This window comes from Dromiciops gliroides, chromosome 5 (assembly GCF_019393635.1).
Source record: "Dromiciops gliroides isolate mDroGli1 chromosome 5, mDroGli1.pri, whole genome shotgun sequence".
Classification (NCBI taxonomy): domain Eukaryota; kingdom Metazoa; phylum Chordata; class Mammalia; order Microbiotheria; family Microbiotheriidae; genus Dromiciops; species Dromiciops gliroides.
In genome coordinates, this window is record NC_057865.1 from 287,013,501 (window position 1) to 287,031,034 (window position 17,534).

General features: G+C 48.9%; 1 protein-coding gene across 29 annotated transcripts in view; it reads right to left on the minus strand.

Moving 5' to 3' along the window:
* Positions 1 to 1,418: 1,418 nt before the first annotated feature.
* RBFOX2 (RNA binding fox-1 homolog 2) overlaps positions 1,419 to 17,534 on the minus strand; it is a 305,017-nt gene continuing 288,901 nt past the window's right edge. For 8 of the 29 annotated variants that reach the window (XM_043966369.1, XM_043966367.1, XM_043966359.1 and 5 more), the window contains 7 exons: positions 16,092 to 16,145; positions 15,875 to 15,970; positions 14,788 to 14,920; positions 8,488 to 8,532; positions 4,935 to 5,023; positions 4,439 to 4,512; positions 1,419 to 2,961 (listed from right to left, as the gene is read on the minus strand). In XM_043966369.1, coding sequence (XP_043822304.1) covers positions 2,917 to 2,961; positions 4,439 to 4,512; positions 4,935 to 5,023; positions 8,488 to 8,532; positions 14,788 to 14,920; positions 15,875 to 15,970; positions 16,092 to 16,145 — 536 coding nt within the window. In that variant the 3' untranslated portion in view covers positions 1,419 to 2,916. Of the gene's footprint in view, positions 2,962 to 4,438; positions 4,513 to 4,934; positions 5,024 to 6,813; positions 6,847 to 8,487; positions 8,533 to 11,172; positions 11,213 to 14,787; positions 14,921 to 15,874; positions 15,971 to 16,091; positions 16,146 to 17,534 lie in introns of all 29 variants that reach the window. The other 21 variants (XM_043966384.1, XM_043966380.1, XM_043966379.1 and 18 more) reach the window with 7 other exon arrangements.

Genomic DNA, 17,534 nt, shown 5'->3' on the forward strand with positions numbered 1-17,534 from the left:
ACCTAGGCAAATCTGAATGGTCCGATGTCCCACGGGGAGGGACAAGGTCTCATGGGAAGAACCCTATGGAATCACCCAGTGAGGGGCCAGGAGGCAGTGGAGGAAGGCTTAACTCCCAAAGACTGGTCCCTGAGCTCCCAAGGGAGGCTGTGGCTTACTCATTCAAGGAGAGCCAATGGGAAAGGAAGAGTCATAACTAAAGCTGAGCAAGGATTGAAGTCCTCATCCTTCTCTGACTTGGCTGGATCCAGCACCTGTGCTGGAGGAGCTGCCTCTAGAAACCCCAGGGCTGGAAGTGGAGCCTGCCTCTCTCAAGTCCGGAAGGGCTGCCCCGGGGAGGCAGGGCCTTAGTTCTCAGCCTCAACCAGAACAGGGAGATGGAGAGCAGCACCTTATCCGAGTTCTGCTGGGCCCTTCTGGGAAGGAGCCGCAAGAGACTACAACACAAACCCACTGGAGAGACCGAGCGGCCTTCTGGAGCCTACAGCCAGAACCAGCTGGACTGAAAGGCAGTAAAGAGAACCTCGGCCCAAACTGTTTGTCCTTGGGAACTGGGTTCTCTACTTTTCTCATTGTGTCCCTTCTCCTCCCAGGAATGAGACACAGGGGAGGAGCATCTTTCTACCCTGCCCTTTCATGCTGCTACTGTTGCTGCTGCTGCAATATTTGGGATCTTGGCCTAGTCTCCACTCCAAAGGGCATTCTGTGGAAATGACATTGGATTGAACATGACACTAGACTGCTCTCAGACATCTGCTTTCATCAATAAATGCTCCCCTCAAAAAAAAAATGAAAAGTTAAAAGAAATAAAACAAAACCCGCTTCCCCCATTCTCTAGTTTGTGAAAGCCCCTGTCCGCCCACCCTCCCAATTTTCAGTCTAACTAAAAGATTTATATACACACAACAAAAATTGTCTTAAGAGCAAACCAAACTTTGGCTTGGGGGAAAAAATCCAACAAACCAACTAACCTAAAAAAAGAAAGTGGCCAATAGGGTGGCGGCTCTTGGGGTCCCCTAGTTCTATCTATTCCGGCAGGCCAATCAGGAATAGGCCTTCAGCCTCTCCTTTGCTCCACATCTCTCAGGCTGCCCTTCTCTGAGGAAGGACTGAGCAGGGAGGAAAGTTTGGAAGGAGAACCGAGGCCTGTGATGTGCTTTGGATGGCCAGAGGACCACACAGAGGACCTCACAGCAGCCTCGCCTGGCTTCAGGGACAGGATCTCCAAACAGCCTGTACAGTAGCAGGGAGTCAGAACACAACCCAAAAAACTCCACCTCTGAAGCGCTCCTGCGTGGCCATCCCACAGACCACGCGTCTTCCTCTCTCTCTAACGCCGCAGAGCACTTAACCTGACTGGTTAGAATTAGGGAGCCGCTACAAGGGAAAACGATTCCTCCATTGGGTTGAACGGTTATACTTATCCAAATCAATCAAGACCAGATATCAAGAACAACACCTCATTGCTAATGGTTGCTGGACTTCTCTTCTGGGCAACATGCAAGATCCCTGCTCTTAAAATCCTTCTTCTTCCCCAGTGCAAGGAAGGAAGAACCTCTGGGGGCCAAACTTGGCATCCTGTAGTGTTAGTGCTCACCCAGCTGTTCGGGGGCTCAGCTCTGTATCTTTGGGGGATACTGAAAGGCGGGGGAATGGCCAGCAAGACTTGAGACTGTGGATTCAAGGGACTCACTCATAAAGGCTCTGGAAGATGGAAATTCCTATGGGCTTTAGAACTTACACAGTGCCCCAGCCTGCCCTTGGCAGGCCCGAGGTACCAGAGGTGGCTCCAGGGACAGTTTGTTGGCCTGTGACATTTGTGCTTCATCTTTTCCAGCAGACTGCTGGTGGGGAGGGCGGCGGGAGCACCTTGCCGTCCTCCTTCTAGCTTTGCCCCTCTCCCAAGGCAGTCATTAAGTGATCATTCTAATCCTCGGCATTCCTGCAGCTAAATACACAGAGGCCTACATCTAGTCCTTTGTCCCTGGGCCCTAAATTCCTGGTATTTGTGGATATGGAAGCAAGGGTTTAAGAGAAAGAGATGGATGGAGCGCAAAAGTAGAAAGCCAGCAGGCACTGCTAGGATGACCGAAAGGAAAGAGGAAAAGAACAGTTTCCACACTCCAGAGTTCATTCTAAGATATTTCCTAACTTTTTTTTCTTTTAAGTTACCCACAGCCTAGGGCAGGTCTGGTGATCTCGGTGCCAATCAGCCTCATCTGTGCGTTATCAACAATGGTTATGGTTGTCACTGGATGGATATCGGCAATGAATGAAGAAACAGGCGAAGGGAAGAGGAGAGAGGAAAGCGTCTGTACTCCGGTGCTTGGAAAGCACAAATCCTGCCCGCCGCCCCCCTCAGCGTGTGGATCCAGACACAGTCCATCAGGATGGCCCACCAAAGACCAGATACACAAAAGGCTAAGAGCTGGGGAAAGGAGGGAAAAGAGCCTCTTTCCCCTGTTGGCCAGTCCCACAACTGCTCACCGAGCCAGACTCACTCCCTGCGGTAAACTCTGCCCGTTCACTTCTGATTCATTGAATGGGCCACTTTCTAAAGTCTTTCCTTCCTCATTTACTGCCTCTTCCGTGATTGGCAGAATAAGCTACGCACGGACATACAGACATGGAAATGCATCGTTTTTTTTTTTTACCACAGTTAAAAAAAAAAAGAAAAATGCACAATCTTTGGAACAAAAGAATTAAAGGCAGAAATTTAAAGGAAAAATACATATTCAAAGAACATAGTGAGGTATAAAAAAGTATTTTCTCTTTTTTTTGTGTTTTTTTTTTGTGTGTTTGTGTTTTTTTTGTTTTTCCTCTTCGTCTTGCTATAGAGTTCCTCTAGGAGTAAATATTGCAATAGCCAGGCCTCATGAATGGGGGGCTGTCCCATCGGCAGGGGGTCACGTCACTTCAGTAGGGGGCAAATCGGCTGTAGCCACCTCGGTATAAACTCGCCTGTAGGAATTAAAGGGAGAAGAGAAAAATGATTGAGAGGGGGCCTCAGGAGAGAATCTGGAAGAGGAGCAGCCTGCTGTGACAAGGCCAGGAAGCCTTTACTTGGTAAGGCTGGAATCAAAGGGCCCCGTCATTAACTTCATTGCTGAGTAGCTGTTCTGGAGGGAAAAGTGGAAAGGAACAAAGCCCCTGTTCCCTTCGCACTCATGTGGGTTAAAGTGGGAAAAGCCCTCTTAGGAGGACAGGCAAAGTCCCTGCAATGTTCACCACCTGTGAGGCCCTGAGCTGCTTCTCCTGGTTGGTCCATGCCCCTTCTCACCCCTCTGTCCTCCTCGACATGCCAGTGCTCACGGTGGGCATTTATGAAGCACCTTGGTGTGGTGCATATATACCTTCCTGCCTTACTTGACTCCAGATCCTATCTGGGCCTAATCTTGATCATTCCCCGACCTTCTCTCACCCTTTATTCACTTGAGCCTCCTGGACTCCAACACTCTAAGAAACGTATCTTAGGTGGGCTCACAAGTCCAGGAGGGACATGGCATGAAGCGCCCTGCCTGCCACGTATGTCTGATGGACCAAGGTCCTATGAAGGCCCCTCCCTTGCATGCACCCCTGGTAGCCTCCAACAGAACCTCAAGTGGGCCAAAGCCCACTTTCCTCTCAATTCATTAGCCTTCAGCACTGAGGTTCCCACGATGGTCTTGCAAAGTCTTCCTTCAGCTGAAAGAGCTCACAAGGACCACATTCATGGATGCAGGAGCTGCCCCCACATCTGAGGTGATGATGTATGATGAGGGTTCAGGCATTCAAGGCTTTTCTGCATTTCTAGGATGGGCCAATGCCCTTCCCTGTCAAAACCTCAGAGAACCCAGAGTCAGCTCCATGTCATAGGGAGGTACCTGCAGATGGCTGTCTGTTCCTACTCTCTAGGAAAACCCCACCCCCCAATTTTATTCTGGTTAGGGCTTTGGTTGCTAATTATAATGCCACACTTTGTTCCTTTGAGGAAGCATTTATTCCTGGGCCTTGGGCATTTCTCATCCTGACCCAGAACACCCCTGAGCTTGGGGGGGACTCTTTGTGACAATCTCCTCCTGAGCATAAGCTCTTGCCAAGGGGCACAGTAAGCCCAGGCTCTACCACACAAGTGACAGAAAGAATTGCCACACTGATGGATTTACACAATGTGAGGCAACAAAAAAATATCGTCTTGTTTCCTTTTTGACTTCCTCGTTGTGATGAGCCCTGCTAGGTCCAGAGATGGTCCTCATCTCTGCCACATCTACATGGCCCACTGGGCTCAGCCCACAACACAGACACTGAGGGGCAGCAGGAAGCCCAGTTTCAGTGCTTCATTTGGGAAGGAAATAAAGGCTTTTCTAGGCACTGAATCTTTTCCCACCCTGATCTTCCACACTCTGTAAGAGAAAGGGAGGAAGATGGGCAAAGTCTGAAAGAAGAAAAATCTACTTACCACAGCGCCAACTCCGTAGCTAGCGGCAGGGGCAAGGGCATGGTAGGGGTCTGCTGTATAAACCCTGCCTATAGCTGAGAAAGAGAAGAACAATCAGTCCCTTTGTAAAGTGGTGAGATCTGGGTTGATGATATAAAGAGCAGGATTGGGCCGTCTATGCATGAGTGTCATGGCCCGACGTGACACAGTGGACCACGTCCTGGCCAAGAAGCAGCTATGGTGTGCAATCCCACTTTTATGTGATTTGAGGGATGCTGTGGATGTGGCAGTGAGACATGGATTGGGGGCCCAGGATCAGGTGGGAAGAAAGTAAGGAGGCTGGAACAGAACCCTTCAGGTGGGAATCAATGGCTTTAACATGGGGGACGGCAGAAACCCAATGGACCAGGCCCTTTTCTGGAGGCCCAGAGGTAGAGACTGGGCCCTGGTCCTGCATGGAAGGGTGGGCACACTCAGCACTGCAGCCCATGTGATGGGCCCTACTCTCACTACGTACCCGTCGCTGTATGCGGCTGCAGCTGCGGCAGCCGCTGTGGCTGCTGTTGCCGTAGCAGGTTGTGCATATCTGTAGGCTGCATATCCACCCTAAAGGAAAGAAAAGAACTGACTTTACAGAGACCTCTCCCCACAAAGCGGCAGACACACACACTCACACACACACACACACACACACACACACACTCACGCACACACGCACGCACACACGCACACGCACGCGCGCGCACACACACACACACAATATCACAATATCACATACACCAAGGAAAGGAAATGTTTCAAACTGCATTCGTTCCCATGTTTTTCTTCTAGCAGAAAAGTCAGATTCACTCTAGGCCTGGCTCTGTTCCTCTCCTTACTTTTCTGGCAGCAACTCCTTATGTTAGCAAGGTTCATTCAGAAGTGTCAGATGTGTGCATGCATGCATGCGTGTGTGTGTGTGTGTGTGTGTGTGTGTGTGTGAGAGAGAGAGAGCAGAGAGACAGAAAGAGGGGGAAGAATAGGGAAAAGAAGAGATGGCAACCACTTCATCTATCACAAAAAGAACTCTAAACAAGGACTTTTGTGAGAGAGAGACAGAGAGAGAGAGACACACACACACTTGTCTCCTTCCGAACATAAGGAGGGCAGGCAGGAGATGTTCACAGTGGTAATTCATCAGGCACACAGGGGTGGTTTTATGCTCTGTAGCAGAAATGTGGACACCTTGGTACACAATGAACTTTCAAGAAAGGGCTCTATCACAGCTATCTCCAAATTGTGGCTGAGCTTCCCAAAAGCTCAATTCCATCTGACAACCCCTGGGGCTGAGCCCTGTTACCCCGGGTGGCACTGCGCTGAATCCCCAGAGGCTCACCAGGGAGCCCAGGCCCTGGAGGGATGCTCAGCTGGCCGATTTGATTGCTTTGCCAATGATTCCCTAGTGGTGGGGAAAAGGGACACCTTGGAACTGGGGGAAAGTGGCAGGACAAATGATGTCTGCTGCGCTGCTTTTCGAATCACACTTTTAAATCGGCACACTAGTGATAGAGCAGATCCAGAGAGACTCCTTCTCTCGGAGCCTCCCTCCAGTGAGTGTTTTCAGGTCTGAAGAGGCAGAGACGACCGCTCTTCCCCAAACGTCACCAGAACTTTTTAATGAGCAAAATGTATGGTTTTTCTGGAACATGAGAACAAAATGCAGTTTGAAACAAAAGCTTTTGTCATCGTCTCTTAACTGAAGTTTACCCTCAAAAAGGAAGAGGGGTAAAGACTGGTTCAGGGCGTGGGAGGGAATGGGAGGGAATGTGGCGCCACATTTATTAATCACATTAAGAACTAAGCATGCTGACATCTGGAGCTAGAACAACCAGCAAAATCACACGCGTTTCAGACTGTACCGGCTAGACTATCTATCCCAGCATTCTCTTGGGACAGCCCGTTTGCCCTGGGCGCTACCACAAGCTTGGTGAAGTCACAGCCTCGATTACTAGAGCGTGCAGCCACAACAGCTGGTATTACGGAGACAGTCAGTCACCACTGGAGTTAACATCCCATCCCCTAAACGGGCCCCTCCCCAGCCCAAGAGACAGGAAGTCCTGCCCCACCCTAGCCCTGGTCCCACACCACCAAGTTATATGAATTACGACAAGCAATAACCCCGTCTGTTATATCAGAGAAGGGAACAGGAGACTCTACTGAGAGGTTTAGAGGGAGGTGCTAACATGTCTTCAGCTGACTGCACGAACAAACAAACAAAAAGAGGAGAAATAACCCATTGGGATTGATGGACTCTGGAATAGCTGATGTGAATGGCTTTGAACCATGCCACTGATGCAAAAATGAAGCAACCATTAATAAAAAATTAAAGAGGACATATTATTTACACACAATCAGACCTGTCCGATCTGAAGTCTGTTTGCAGAGTCTGTCTGTGTATGATTTGAAATAAAACAAAGAGTGGGAATTAGCATGGCCCAATCGAGTTTCCAATGGAGTGGAACATGTGGACAGGCTCCAGGGAACTGGGGGATCAGAATCAAGTGGGCCTGGGTTGAGCCTGAGGCCCCCAAAGGATGGCTTTCTCAATCCTGGTCTTTCTGCCTGCCCTATGGCTGGCCCATTTGGGGAAGCCAACCTGGCACTTTGGGCCTGACCCTCTTCTCTGACACTGTGGATTCCAGGTAACTGTCCACCTCCTGCAAAACCTGCCCACGCTCCTCCTGATCCACCGTGGGGTAAGTATGCCAACTACCATTCTACACTAACAGCTATGCTCATTAAAGACTGATCTTTCCTCCACCATCACCTCCTACAAGGGCCACGTGGTACTTGGTCTCCTTCAGACGTGGCCCGACCTCCTGCTACATCTCTCCTGCCATCGTGTCCCAGGCTCTACTGGGAGGTCAGGGGGACAGAGGGTGAGGGGAAAACAGGAAAGGAGCTTGGGAAAGATGTGCTTCCACCTCGTCAGGATTTATCCTGGGTGTCACTCTGCTGGTGTGCTTCTCTTGTGAGCTTTGGGGTTGATGCCAGGAGTATGTGTCACATATTGGCTTTCTGTGCCATGTGAAAACGATGGGGCAGCTATTAATGGAAGTCCCAAACCAGAGGCTTCAAGGATATCTAGTTTGGTGTGGGCTGGTCCATCCAGGAAACCTTGGCCAAAGCCCAAATAAAATCATCTTCAAAAAGGGACTGCGTTGACCCACTTGGTCTATTGATAATACTTCTTATATCTAGGATCACGACATGAAAAGATGAATTCATCGACAATAACTGAGAGGTAGGATGGTCTGGTGAAAGGGTGTTTAGGTAGACTTGGATTGGAGGAGACCGAGGCTGGGATCCTGCTCTGACACAGCACTTGTGTGACCAGAGGTGATCACTTCCCCTCTTGGGGACTTGGCGTCCTCCTCAGTAAATTGGGCACAGGAAATTCTTCTCCTCTCTGCTCCCTGGGGCTGTGGGGAAGAAAGCTACAGCCAAGTTACTTATTCTTTCCTCTCGCATCTAGAGCCTTATGGTACACCCATAAACTAAGGAGCCTCTGTAAGAGACTCTTCTGCTATTTTCTAGCTTCCTATGCCACGAATAGACCTTTTGGCTTCTTGTTACAGGCTATCTCTGGAGGAAGAAGAATGGTGAGGGTGGAGTTTGTGGGTCTCCCGTCAGGCCTGCACTTCATTCTCACTCGGGAACCACAAGTTTTAGTTCTTGCTTCATTCCTGTGCCTGTTCTCCTCCGAAAGGACAATCGAGGCTCTGGTCTGATGTGCTAAGATTACCAAATAAAAGAGCAGCCTCTAAAACACCGTGGCTGAGGTGAGTGAGGAATGAAAAAGGGGGCGGCAGCGATGGGAGTGGGAGGCCCTTCAGCTGCCTGGGCCAGGATAAGAGGACAGGGTCCAGAAGCAGGCCCGTTCTTGGGCCACTTGCTCACAAATCTCCACTGTCCAAAAAAAAGCCCTCTGTTCCCATCTCTAATGTGGGAGCTGGGAAGGGGTTAGTAGGATTCAATTTTCCACTGCAATCCACAATCTGATTGGCTGGCAGGTCACACTGGCACGCTACCTGAGGTATTTTAGGGGCGCTAATGATTGTTCCTGTAAGACTATTCTATAACAGAACACAGGGAGGAGGGCAGTTCAAAAAACACAGCTGTGGAAGGGAACAGTCCACAGGAGCGGCCGCACAGGGCCCAGCCAGCCTTTTCTTTTCCTGGGATGCAAGCATGCTTTTCAACGCACAGAGCTGAGCCTTGGAGCAGTCTGGTGTCCCAGCCGGTGTGTGGGTCAGGAGAGGAGCCGCCCGCCCCGCCCGCCCACCCCAGGGATGCCTTTACAAAGCACAGGCACAAATTAGGAGAAGGGGCCATGAAGGAAAGGCGAGGCCTCTCAAGGGAAGACGTTGCCCCAGGATAGGCAGGAAGAAGGCGAAGAAGGCCCACGATCCATCGACTACACTGGTGACAAGGGACAGCGGCCTCTTCCAGGCTACCTCATGAAGGTGGCCAGAAGGATGGCAGGACAGGCTTCCACAGGGGAGCCAGGAGTGTCCTCGTGGCGAGGTCACATTTTTAAAAAGGAAGCACCCCATGGCTCTTCCTTGTAGGCCATGGGAAATTGATGAGGCCACAGTATCCTACTGACCTCCCCTAGCTGACCTCCTGGACTTTGGCCCACTAGGTCTGTGTTTTTTCCTCAGGGTTCAAGTCCATTCTAGGATCTGTATACACAGGGACTCTTCACTAGGGGTCTGTGAAGTTGTTTTAAAAAAAATCTTTTGATACCTTTGATATTTGATGTATCTGTTTTATGCCCTGAAGAACTCTCTTCTAGAAAAGGGTGCAGGGGTTTCACCAGACCACCTGCCCAAGGAGTCCATGCTGCCGCCAAGGTCAAGAACCCTGCTCTGACGGTGGCTCAGCGATGCCAGCCTCATCAAGAGGCTGTTACACTGCTCCGGGAATATCCTTTAGGAAGATGAGGGATGGCAGCTTCATTCGGGTTTGGGGAGCAGCCCCTCTCTCAAAGATGGGATATGTGCAGGATGGGAGAGACCTCCACACCAATATTTGCAGGATCATATCTTTAGAGCTTGAAGGGACCTTAGAGGTCCCTGAGTCCAATCTCTTCATTTTACAGAGAAGGAAACTGAGGCCCAGAGAGATAAAGGGACTTTAAGCAAACGGAAAATCTGAGAGTCAAAAAAATGTAAGAGGAAATCAAATTTATTTCTGTTTCATCTCAGTGCTGGAACAGGAGATGTCTGCCTCAGCAGACCAATTCTGGGGGCCCATATTTAGGAACACAGGTACTTCATGAGGATGTGTGTGTGGGAAAATGGGAACAGTCCTGTGAACTGTATACTGGGCAGACTGAGCTACTCGGCCTAAGGAGGGACACATTGTCCCTAACCTCGAGTTTCTCTGTGAAATAAAAAGGAAAGAAAAAAGCCATTTCTGAGAGCTTTCTGTGCTGAGATGAATAGAAGACACAGAAGAGTGTGAACTCGGGGCAAGTCTGTGCACACAGTTGTGCTGAGTGTGTCCCTGAAGGCCACTCCGTGAGCAGTGAGGCTACGATCCACCAGCCAGCAGAGACAACCACACCAGGCTCTCTCTACCTCCAATTGAAGCCAGTCTCTCCCAGTATTTCTAGCTAGGTGATTTTGGAAGCCTACAATTCTTGATATCCCATATGTCTTTGAAGGACTGGGGAGAGACATTCTTACACAAGTAAGAGCCCAATTTGTTCCTCCTCAGTAATTCCCTATGGTAAATAACTATCTAGATAAGCCCCCAAGGCCTCAGGGAGTCAAGATGACACCAGGGAGGCATTTCTCCCACCTTGATCCACTATGAACCTATGGAGACCACTATGTCACCATAATTCCAATTCTCTACCATAAGAGGTGGATCAGGAAGTCCTATGGATAAAGGGGACAAATGGGGAGCTGAGGTCGGACATTACACACGTCTCTTGGCTAAACCATCTCTTCCTGACCAAGTGTTTGTAAGGAAGGGAAGTACTGGTTGTGTCCCATTCAGTCTCCCACTGTTAGACCTCTTCTGCCAGGCTTTAAAGGAAAGGGACAAGCAAGGGGCAGGTCTGGACTTCCTCTGGTAAAGGTCAAAGCTGAAGGTCTTTAAGTATGGCACTGATGGTGTTATAGTACACTTTGACTCATTGTGACTCTTCTGGTTTCTCATCGATAGGGTAACAACTTACTCTCTCAATCTTAGGGGAACATAAAGGTCTAAGACCTTAATGTCTACTGCACAAATCAAGAAGGAGCAAAACAGAAAAGAAAGGGAAGAAATGGGAAGTAGAAAAGGGTAAAAAGGAATAAAGATGAACCAGTCTTGTTATTTACATAGGCAAATTATACAAAGTAAATAGGAGGAGGTAAGAGAAAATTTCAATTAGCTAATCATCCCTCAGGTAGCTTAGTGATGCAGAGAATGCCTGTGCGTGAGGAAGGGAGAAGAAAATGTTCAGTAAACTGACCCTGGCAATCAATAATCAGGAAACCCAAAGGCTCAGGTCTTTCTTGCACCCAGGGGCAAGCGCAGGAACAGAGAAGCATGCTTGCATTCTTAACTATATAAATATCAATATCTATGTCCACAAGGAAGAGGAAAAATCAAAGTAAATAAACTGTATTCCAAAAAAACCAAACCAAACCAAACCAACAGAAAAAAAAAGGCTGGCTCATCAAGGGTTGGGGTGAGAAGGCCCCAGTGTGTGTACTTACATAGAGGTCAGCACCGTAAAATCCGTCCTGGTAAACCACACTGCAGAAAATCCACACAAAAACAAGACCAAAAAAACAAAAGAACAGAAACACGTTCCGGTTATTGAGGACGGCAGCATGCACATGCGCTGTACATAGGCAGGTGATGTATGAATCCACACCCTGGGCTCTGGGGCTGGGGGGGTGGGGTGGGAAATAAGGGCAGGGGACCTCATGGGCTCACACCCGTGGGGCGGGGGGCCTCAGGATGTTCTCTGGGACATGCAAGGAGAGGGAGAAGTCTACAAATCTGGGGACAATAAGGCTCAGACTCCAAGGGGAATCCCGTCACAGAGGTGCTAAAGAGAACTCTGAAATATTTTGAATAAATATAATGCTATAAAGAACAAAACAGAATAATAATAAGAGCCTTTAAGAAAAGGGTTTCATGTGAAAAAAAAAAGCTCACAAGCCTCAAAGGGCTGTATTTATATGCAAAGTAAGGTTCAGAATGACATTTATTATTTTGTTTTCAGTTTTGTGGCTACATTAAAAAATAGCTGCTTTTGCTATCCATACATCACCTGCTTTTACCCTGCACATTAGACATGCGATAAGATTTGGCTGATCACACAAGCATGCAAAGTATTATTATTATTCAGCATTTTAAAGAACCAATGCAACACCTCAGAAAAACAAGTCAATCAATTCTGACCAAAGTAAACAGAGAAATGTAATTCAAAACAAAACAAAACACAACCAAAAATACCCACAATGCATTGCTTTCACAAGCAGAGGTGATGAGCTAAAAAGGTTAAGGTGATTGGTCCAAGGTCCAAGAATTGAAAGGTGCAGTGGGGATCCAGCTAGTAACAATAGAATCCAAGGGGGGTGGGGGGAAGGAGTGACTGGAAGGCCTTCAGGCTCATTTCTGGCTAGGGGGCTTTCTCAGGGCTCAGAGAAACACAGAGCAGCGAATGAAGCTGGGGGGAACCCTGGAGACAGACCAAGAAGGTGGCTTGCTGGGCGCTACGGTAGTGAGGCTTCAAAGCCCAGGGAAGTCACTTCCCTTGTTAGAAAATGAACTCATAATGTCAGATGCCACTGCTTGTTTCTGGGCAACATAAGACTTGTGCTTTACAAGTGAAATGCCGACCTCTGAAGGTGTTTGTGTGTGCACAGAGACTTGCCGAGGTTCTCACTCTTGGGCGAGGCAACAGAGAAGAGCAGGAGGGAGACGCAAGCCTGGGCTCTCTTCTTTGTGCCTCGAACACAAGCAGTGCTAGTGTCTGGGTAAAACTAGAGAAGGCAGGAATACTCCCATGTGTACCTTGTATACACAGAGATGTAGACAAGTGCAGGAGGGCGGGCTGGCCCCAGACACTTCAAGGAGAGAACCATGTGCTTCCTGAGGCCAGAGCAGGCCGGGCTTTGGGGCATGGCTTGGGTCCTCAGAGCTCAGAGCTTTTACTGGGGAAGCAGAGAAGAGTGGGGCTCAGGGGTCACGGCAGAGAGAATGCTTCACAATCCCCTGTGTGGCTGGTCTCTGCTTCTGCCTTAGGCCTTGGGGCCCCTTAACTAGGTTCTCAGTTTCTGGGGCTCTGTCTACCTCTTCCATGCTAGTCTACAATTTCTCAGTTTCAAAAGTCAGTTCAGGGGGTAAAGTGCCAGGGCAATATGAGTCTAAGCTGCTTTATGGGGGCCAGACAGCCTGTACGCAGGAGGTTAAAAAGGGCATAGTAAAGGAATCAGCCTCGGCATCAGCATCTCCAGCCGTTTGGATGAAGGAGATTAAGGAAGGCCTTCAAAAATGTCTTACTTCAGAGAAAGCTGGTGGGGCCTGAACAGTGCCTAACATAGGACACACCTTCTGTTTTGTCATCCTCTGGGAAATCTGACCAATAAGATTCCAGCATTCTGTATGGAAAGTCATTATGAGTGAGAACATTTGTCATTCTGTTCTCACAGCAAATCTAGGCCGTGTCATCCTTCTAAAGGAGGAAGCTGGTTTCATAAAAGAGAAATATGAAATCAGTGTCTGATGTCAGGCCCTCAGGTCAGTGGGATAAGACATAAAGACAACATCCTGTAAGAGAGAGAAGACCTCAGGCTTTCATGTTTTGTCAGTGTACTGAAATGGCCTATTTAGGGACTCACTTAAGAGAGCTAACTCCAAGGATTATTCACATAAAACATTCCTAGCCGGCTCCATGCTACTCCATACGCCAATTCTCTAGGCAGCAGCACATCTAACAGACTTCCTGTTTGGCTTCTGAGTGCTTCCTGGTGAAATACTATGTGTCTCTTCTATTAGCTTCTTTGGAAAGAGAGGATGTCAGGGCCAGAGATTAGAGAACCCAGTTTAGTGAACAAAAGATAAAAAATAAAGTTAGTAGAAGCAGAGGATGGAGATGGTGAAATGCATGGTAATGGAACCTTGGGAAGCTGTAAGGAAAAGGCCATTTTAGTCACTGGCAGCTTCTCTCAGAAGGCTACTGAGGCCTGGCCACGCCAAGGGGCATAGGTGCCTCATCGAGCATGGGGCAGTAAATGCTGTCACCAAGAGATGGCTTGATCACAGAGGACGAAGACCTCTGACTGTTGCTCCTAGATCCACTGACCCATTGGGTCCTTATTGAGTAAATACAACTCTAGGCTTTCAGAAGACAGACAACAATGGTGCCTCTGCCCCACGACATCCATCCATCTGGCCAGGAAGCCGACAAGAGTGCCTGGGCTACTATGTGAATTCCTTAGGGACAAGATGAGTATCCTAAGCATTTTGTCCATGAATCCAAAAGAGAAAGTCCTTGGAGTAATCTAACTTACATAAAGCACACTACCCCAAACCCCACGTTCTTGCAACTTGGCCTCAAGAAACAAGCCCAACAGAAGCTGTCGCGTTCACTCCTTCCCCCCAGCTCAGGAACCATGGATTTGTTTGTTGCTAGGGAGCCCTTCCACTGCATGAGGCACCCTCCATACAAAAAAATCAAAGGGTGAAGGATGCTCAGCCACGTCAGTAATTTTACCATCATTCGGAAGACAACTGCGGTTTAACTCCTCCTACTTCTCCCTCTCTCCCTTCATTCAAATGGACTTGGTTGAGATTTGAATTAACCTCTTTTAATCCGTCTCCTACAAAGAAAGCAAACCCATTGTGGGTAGCTGGCTCTGCCGCTCCCCACACAGGCAGCACAAGCCAAGGGGATGGCATGGAACAGGCTCAGCCCCAATTCGGTGTGGGGGAAAAGAGTGGAGAGAGCAGATGCAGCCACGGCCTGCGGCCTGGAGCGCTTGGCTTTGTTTTCTTCAGACAGAAGTGTTATTCCACATTCGTGCGATGCTGAGTGAACGCCATGCTAACACACCGCTAGTAAACACCAGAAGGCACTGGCTACTACTGTCTTAAGTCACCACCAGGATGGCTTAAGGTTATCCAAATGAAATTTTAAAGAACCAATTGAGAGTGATTTTAAGTCTGTGTTCTGATGATGTCACATTCTGGTTCAGACCATCCAATCATCAAATTTTGTTAGGTACAAGGCCCTGTGCTAGAAACTGTGCAAGAGGGCTACACTTCGTGTCCAGTTGCCTATTGGGGGAGTCCACTGGATTGTGGAAGCTAGTGCTTACCCTGGATAGGCAGGGATGGCTGTGGGAGGTACCGCTCTGACTGCACCATACACCGTCCGCCCTCGGCCCCTTAGGTGGGCTCCTCTGAATGCGGCTGCTGTGGTGGCTGCAGTGGGGTAAGGGAAGCCAGGAACTGCAGGGGAAGACAAGGACAAAGATGAGAGAACTCCCAGCTTTTCATCAATAGGAGAACATCCATCCAGCCTGGCAGAGGGCCCAGGCACAGCTCACAGCTTCTCTGCAGAGGCCCTGTGGACATTGGCATCTCCTGTGCTACTCTGGTGCTCCGAAGGAGAAGGAAAGAGAGGCCTGTCTCCATACCCAAAGCATTAAAAAATGTTTATCGCCTCCACTCCTGGTCGGCCATGGCCAGGGAGCAGGAGGACTCCCTGAATGCCATGAGAGGACTCGGGGAGGCCTTTAAACCAGACTTAGGGTGAGCTCTGTCTGCCTAATGATGTTGCTTGTCGATATCCGCCATGTTACGTACACGATACCAAGCTTTCATCAAAAGAACCCTTTCTGTGTGTAGCAAAGTGGCTCACAAATGCTTACACCACTGCTCAGAGGCAGGCAGGGGTCAGAGACCTTATCTTCCCTCCTTAAGGTTAGTGCAAACTCAGAAAAGGGGAGGATGCAGGACCATGCCTCTATTCATCTACCCTTTGGAGAGGGGCCAGTTTACGGGAAGATCATCTGCAAACATGTACGGAGAAGAGATTCATGGCCCTGTTTGATCACACTGCATTCTGGAGAAAGTTGGCTTAGGGCTAAATGACATTTCAGTTCCAACCGAACTGAGAAAATTGATAGCTCCAGAAAGTCATTGGGAGACAAGAAACAAACACGAGGCATTGAGGACTGCATGCCTGGGGCTAGGGGGCAGTTTGTAGAGCGTGTATGAGCTACACCAAGGGGATGGGTTCTGGAGACTTCTCGGCAGCCATCCTCCCACCCCCCCCCACTCCCCCTGCCCTCCCCAGGCCCCCGAGGCTTCTCCCTTGTCTGGTCCCAAGGCCTCTGGCTGCATGTGAATCGTGGGTGTAGGAGGTACCAGAGGAAGCTCACAGAGGCTGGGGTTACTTACTGATGAGCGGAATGTAAGTGTTGATCCCCCCCCTTCCCGACAGGGGCACTGCTGCATCATTGCCTAGTGAGACGTCTGCTTGAAAACTGGAGGCTGCTTTTGGGTTTAAAAGAACAAAGGAGAAGGAGTGTGAGAAACACAAGAAAGGCTGAATGCATCTAGAACCAGCAAACACCACCGTGGGCAAGGGGCAAGGAGAGAAGAGTGGGAGCACTACCTGCATATAACTCAGGGCCATAGACTGCTCCAACCACTGGGCTCAGCTTCCAACCTGAAATGGCAAAGAGGACAGGCATGACAGCTCCTCCTTATACAAGGTTTTAAGCCTCATAAAGCGCTTCACATAAATCATCTCATTTGAACCTGGATGGGAGGCAGGACAACTGTGAGCGTCATTCCCATTTTACAGATGAGGGGACTGAGGTTCCAAGAAGTCCGATGGGAGTGAGCACTGAGAAGGGCACCGGGAACATGGGTGCCCTGTGTGCCTGGCATCTCCTCTGATTTTCTCCCATTGGGAATGCTCCTGACTTCCTGTGGTTTGTTTTCATGCACATCTGTGATCATGCTGGTAGGGCAAACTCCTTCTGCCAATGCCAATGGCAGCTTGTCTCTAACTCGGAGCAATGAAAGGCTAAAGGACTTAATTCGTGCCTGTTTGTCCATCACAGTGTCATGCTGATGCCATGCCTGGCAGAGGGAGTGGGAGAAGGTCCCTTTTCAGCATGAGAAGGAAGAAAGGCAAGCCCCTGGAGCTCCTGGCTGGCATCATGCCTCATCTGACCGACACTCCCTCCGAACAGGGGCTGCTCCACTTCTGGGGAATTTGTTTGCCCACTCCCAGAGGGACCAATAAGCAGGATGCTTTCTATGGATACTTAGGGAAAGGAAGAAAGAAAAGACCAAAGGATTTTGTTTGTATAGCATCAATAAAGGCATTGGTGAAAGCATCATCCCCTTCAAACAAGAGTCCACCAAACCAGTCCTATTTTCCACAGGTGTCTTTTTTTCTTCTTCAATTTTTCTATATTCTACTCAGACAGAGTCTGAACTCCTATCCATGACATAGCAATTCAATTTCAATCAGTATTTACTAAATGCCTATCACGTACAAGTTCTTTGGAAGGTCAATCTGGTCTCTGCCTTCAATGAATTTACACTTTAATGGGAAAATAAGACAACTGCAAAAAAGTGATTAAAAAGCAGGGATGACAAGGCCTCGACAAAGAATGTCTAGAATGAAGAAATCACTTTCGATGGGGGTTTGGAGAGAATAAGAGGGAAACGGGAAGCATTGCCCAGGCTGGGTATGGAAGGAAAAGGATCTCAAGAGGCAGAGATGCAGAAGCACGGTGTTCTAGATCACTCAGTCTGTGTGAATACATGGACATGGGACAAGGTAGGATGAGCTCAGAACAGGGGGACACGAAGGCGAGGAGACCAAGAGAAAGGCTGGCTCGAGCCAGACGGTACAGTCTCGCTTGCTTTATGGGAGTCGCTCTGGGGAAGTCTGTGGCCCTCTGCTCAGAATGATGTTTGTAAACACATGAAATGAAATATGTAAGACTACAAAGGAAACCAATTAAATTGAAACAGTCACTAAAACACTTTTAAAGAACCCAAACAAGTTCAGGGAACACCTGAGCTAGATTCTGTCAGG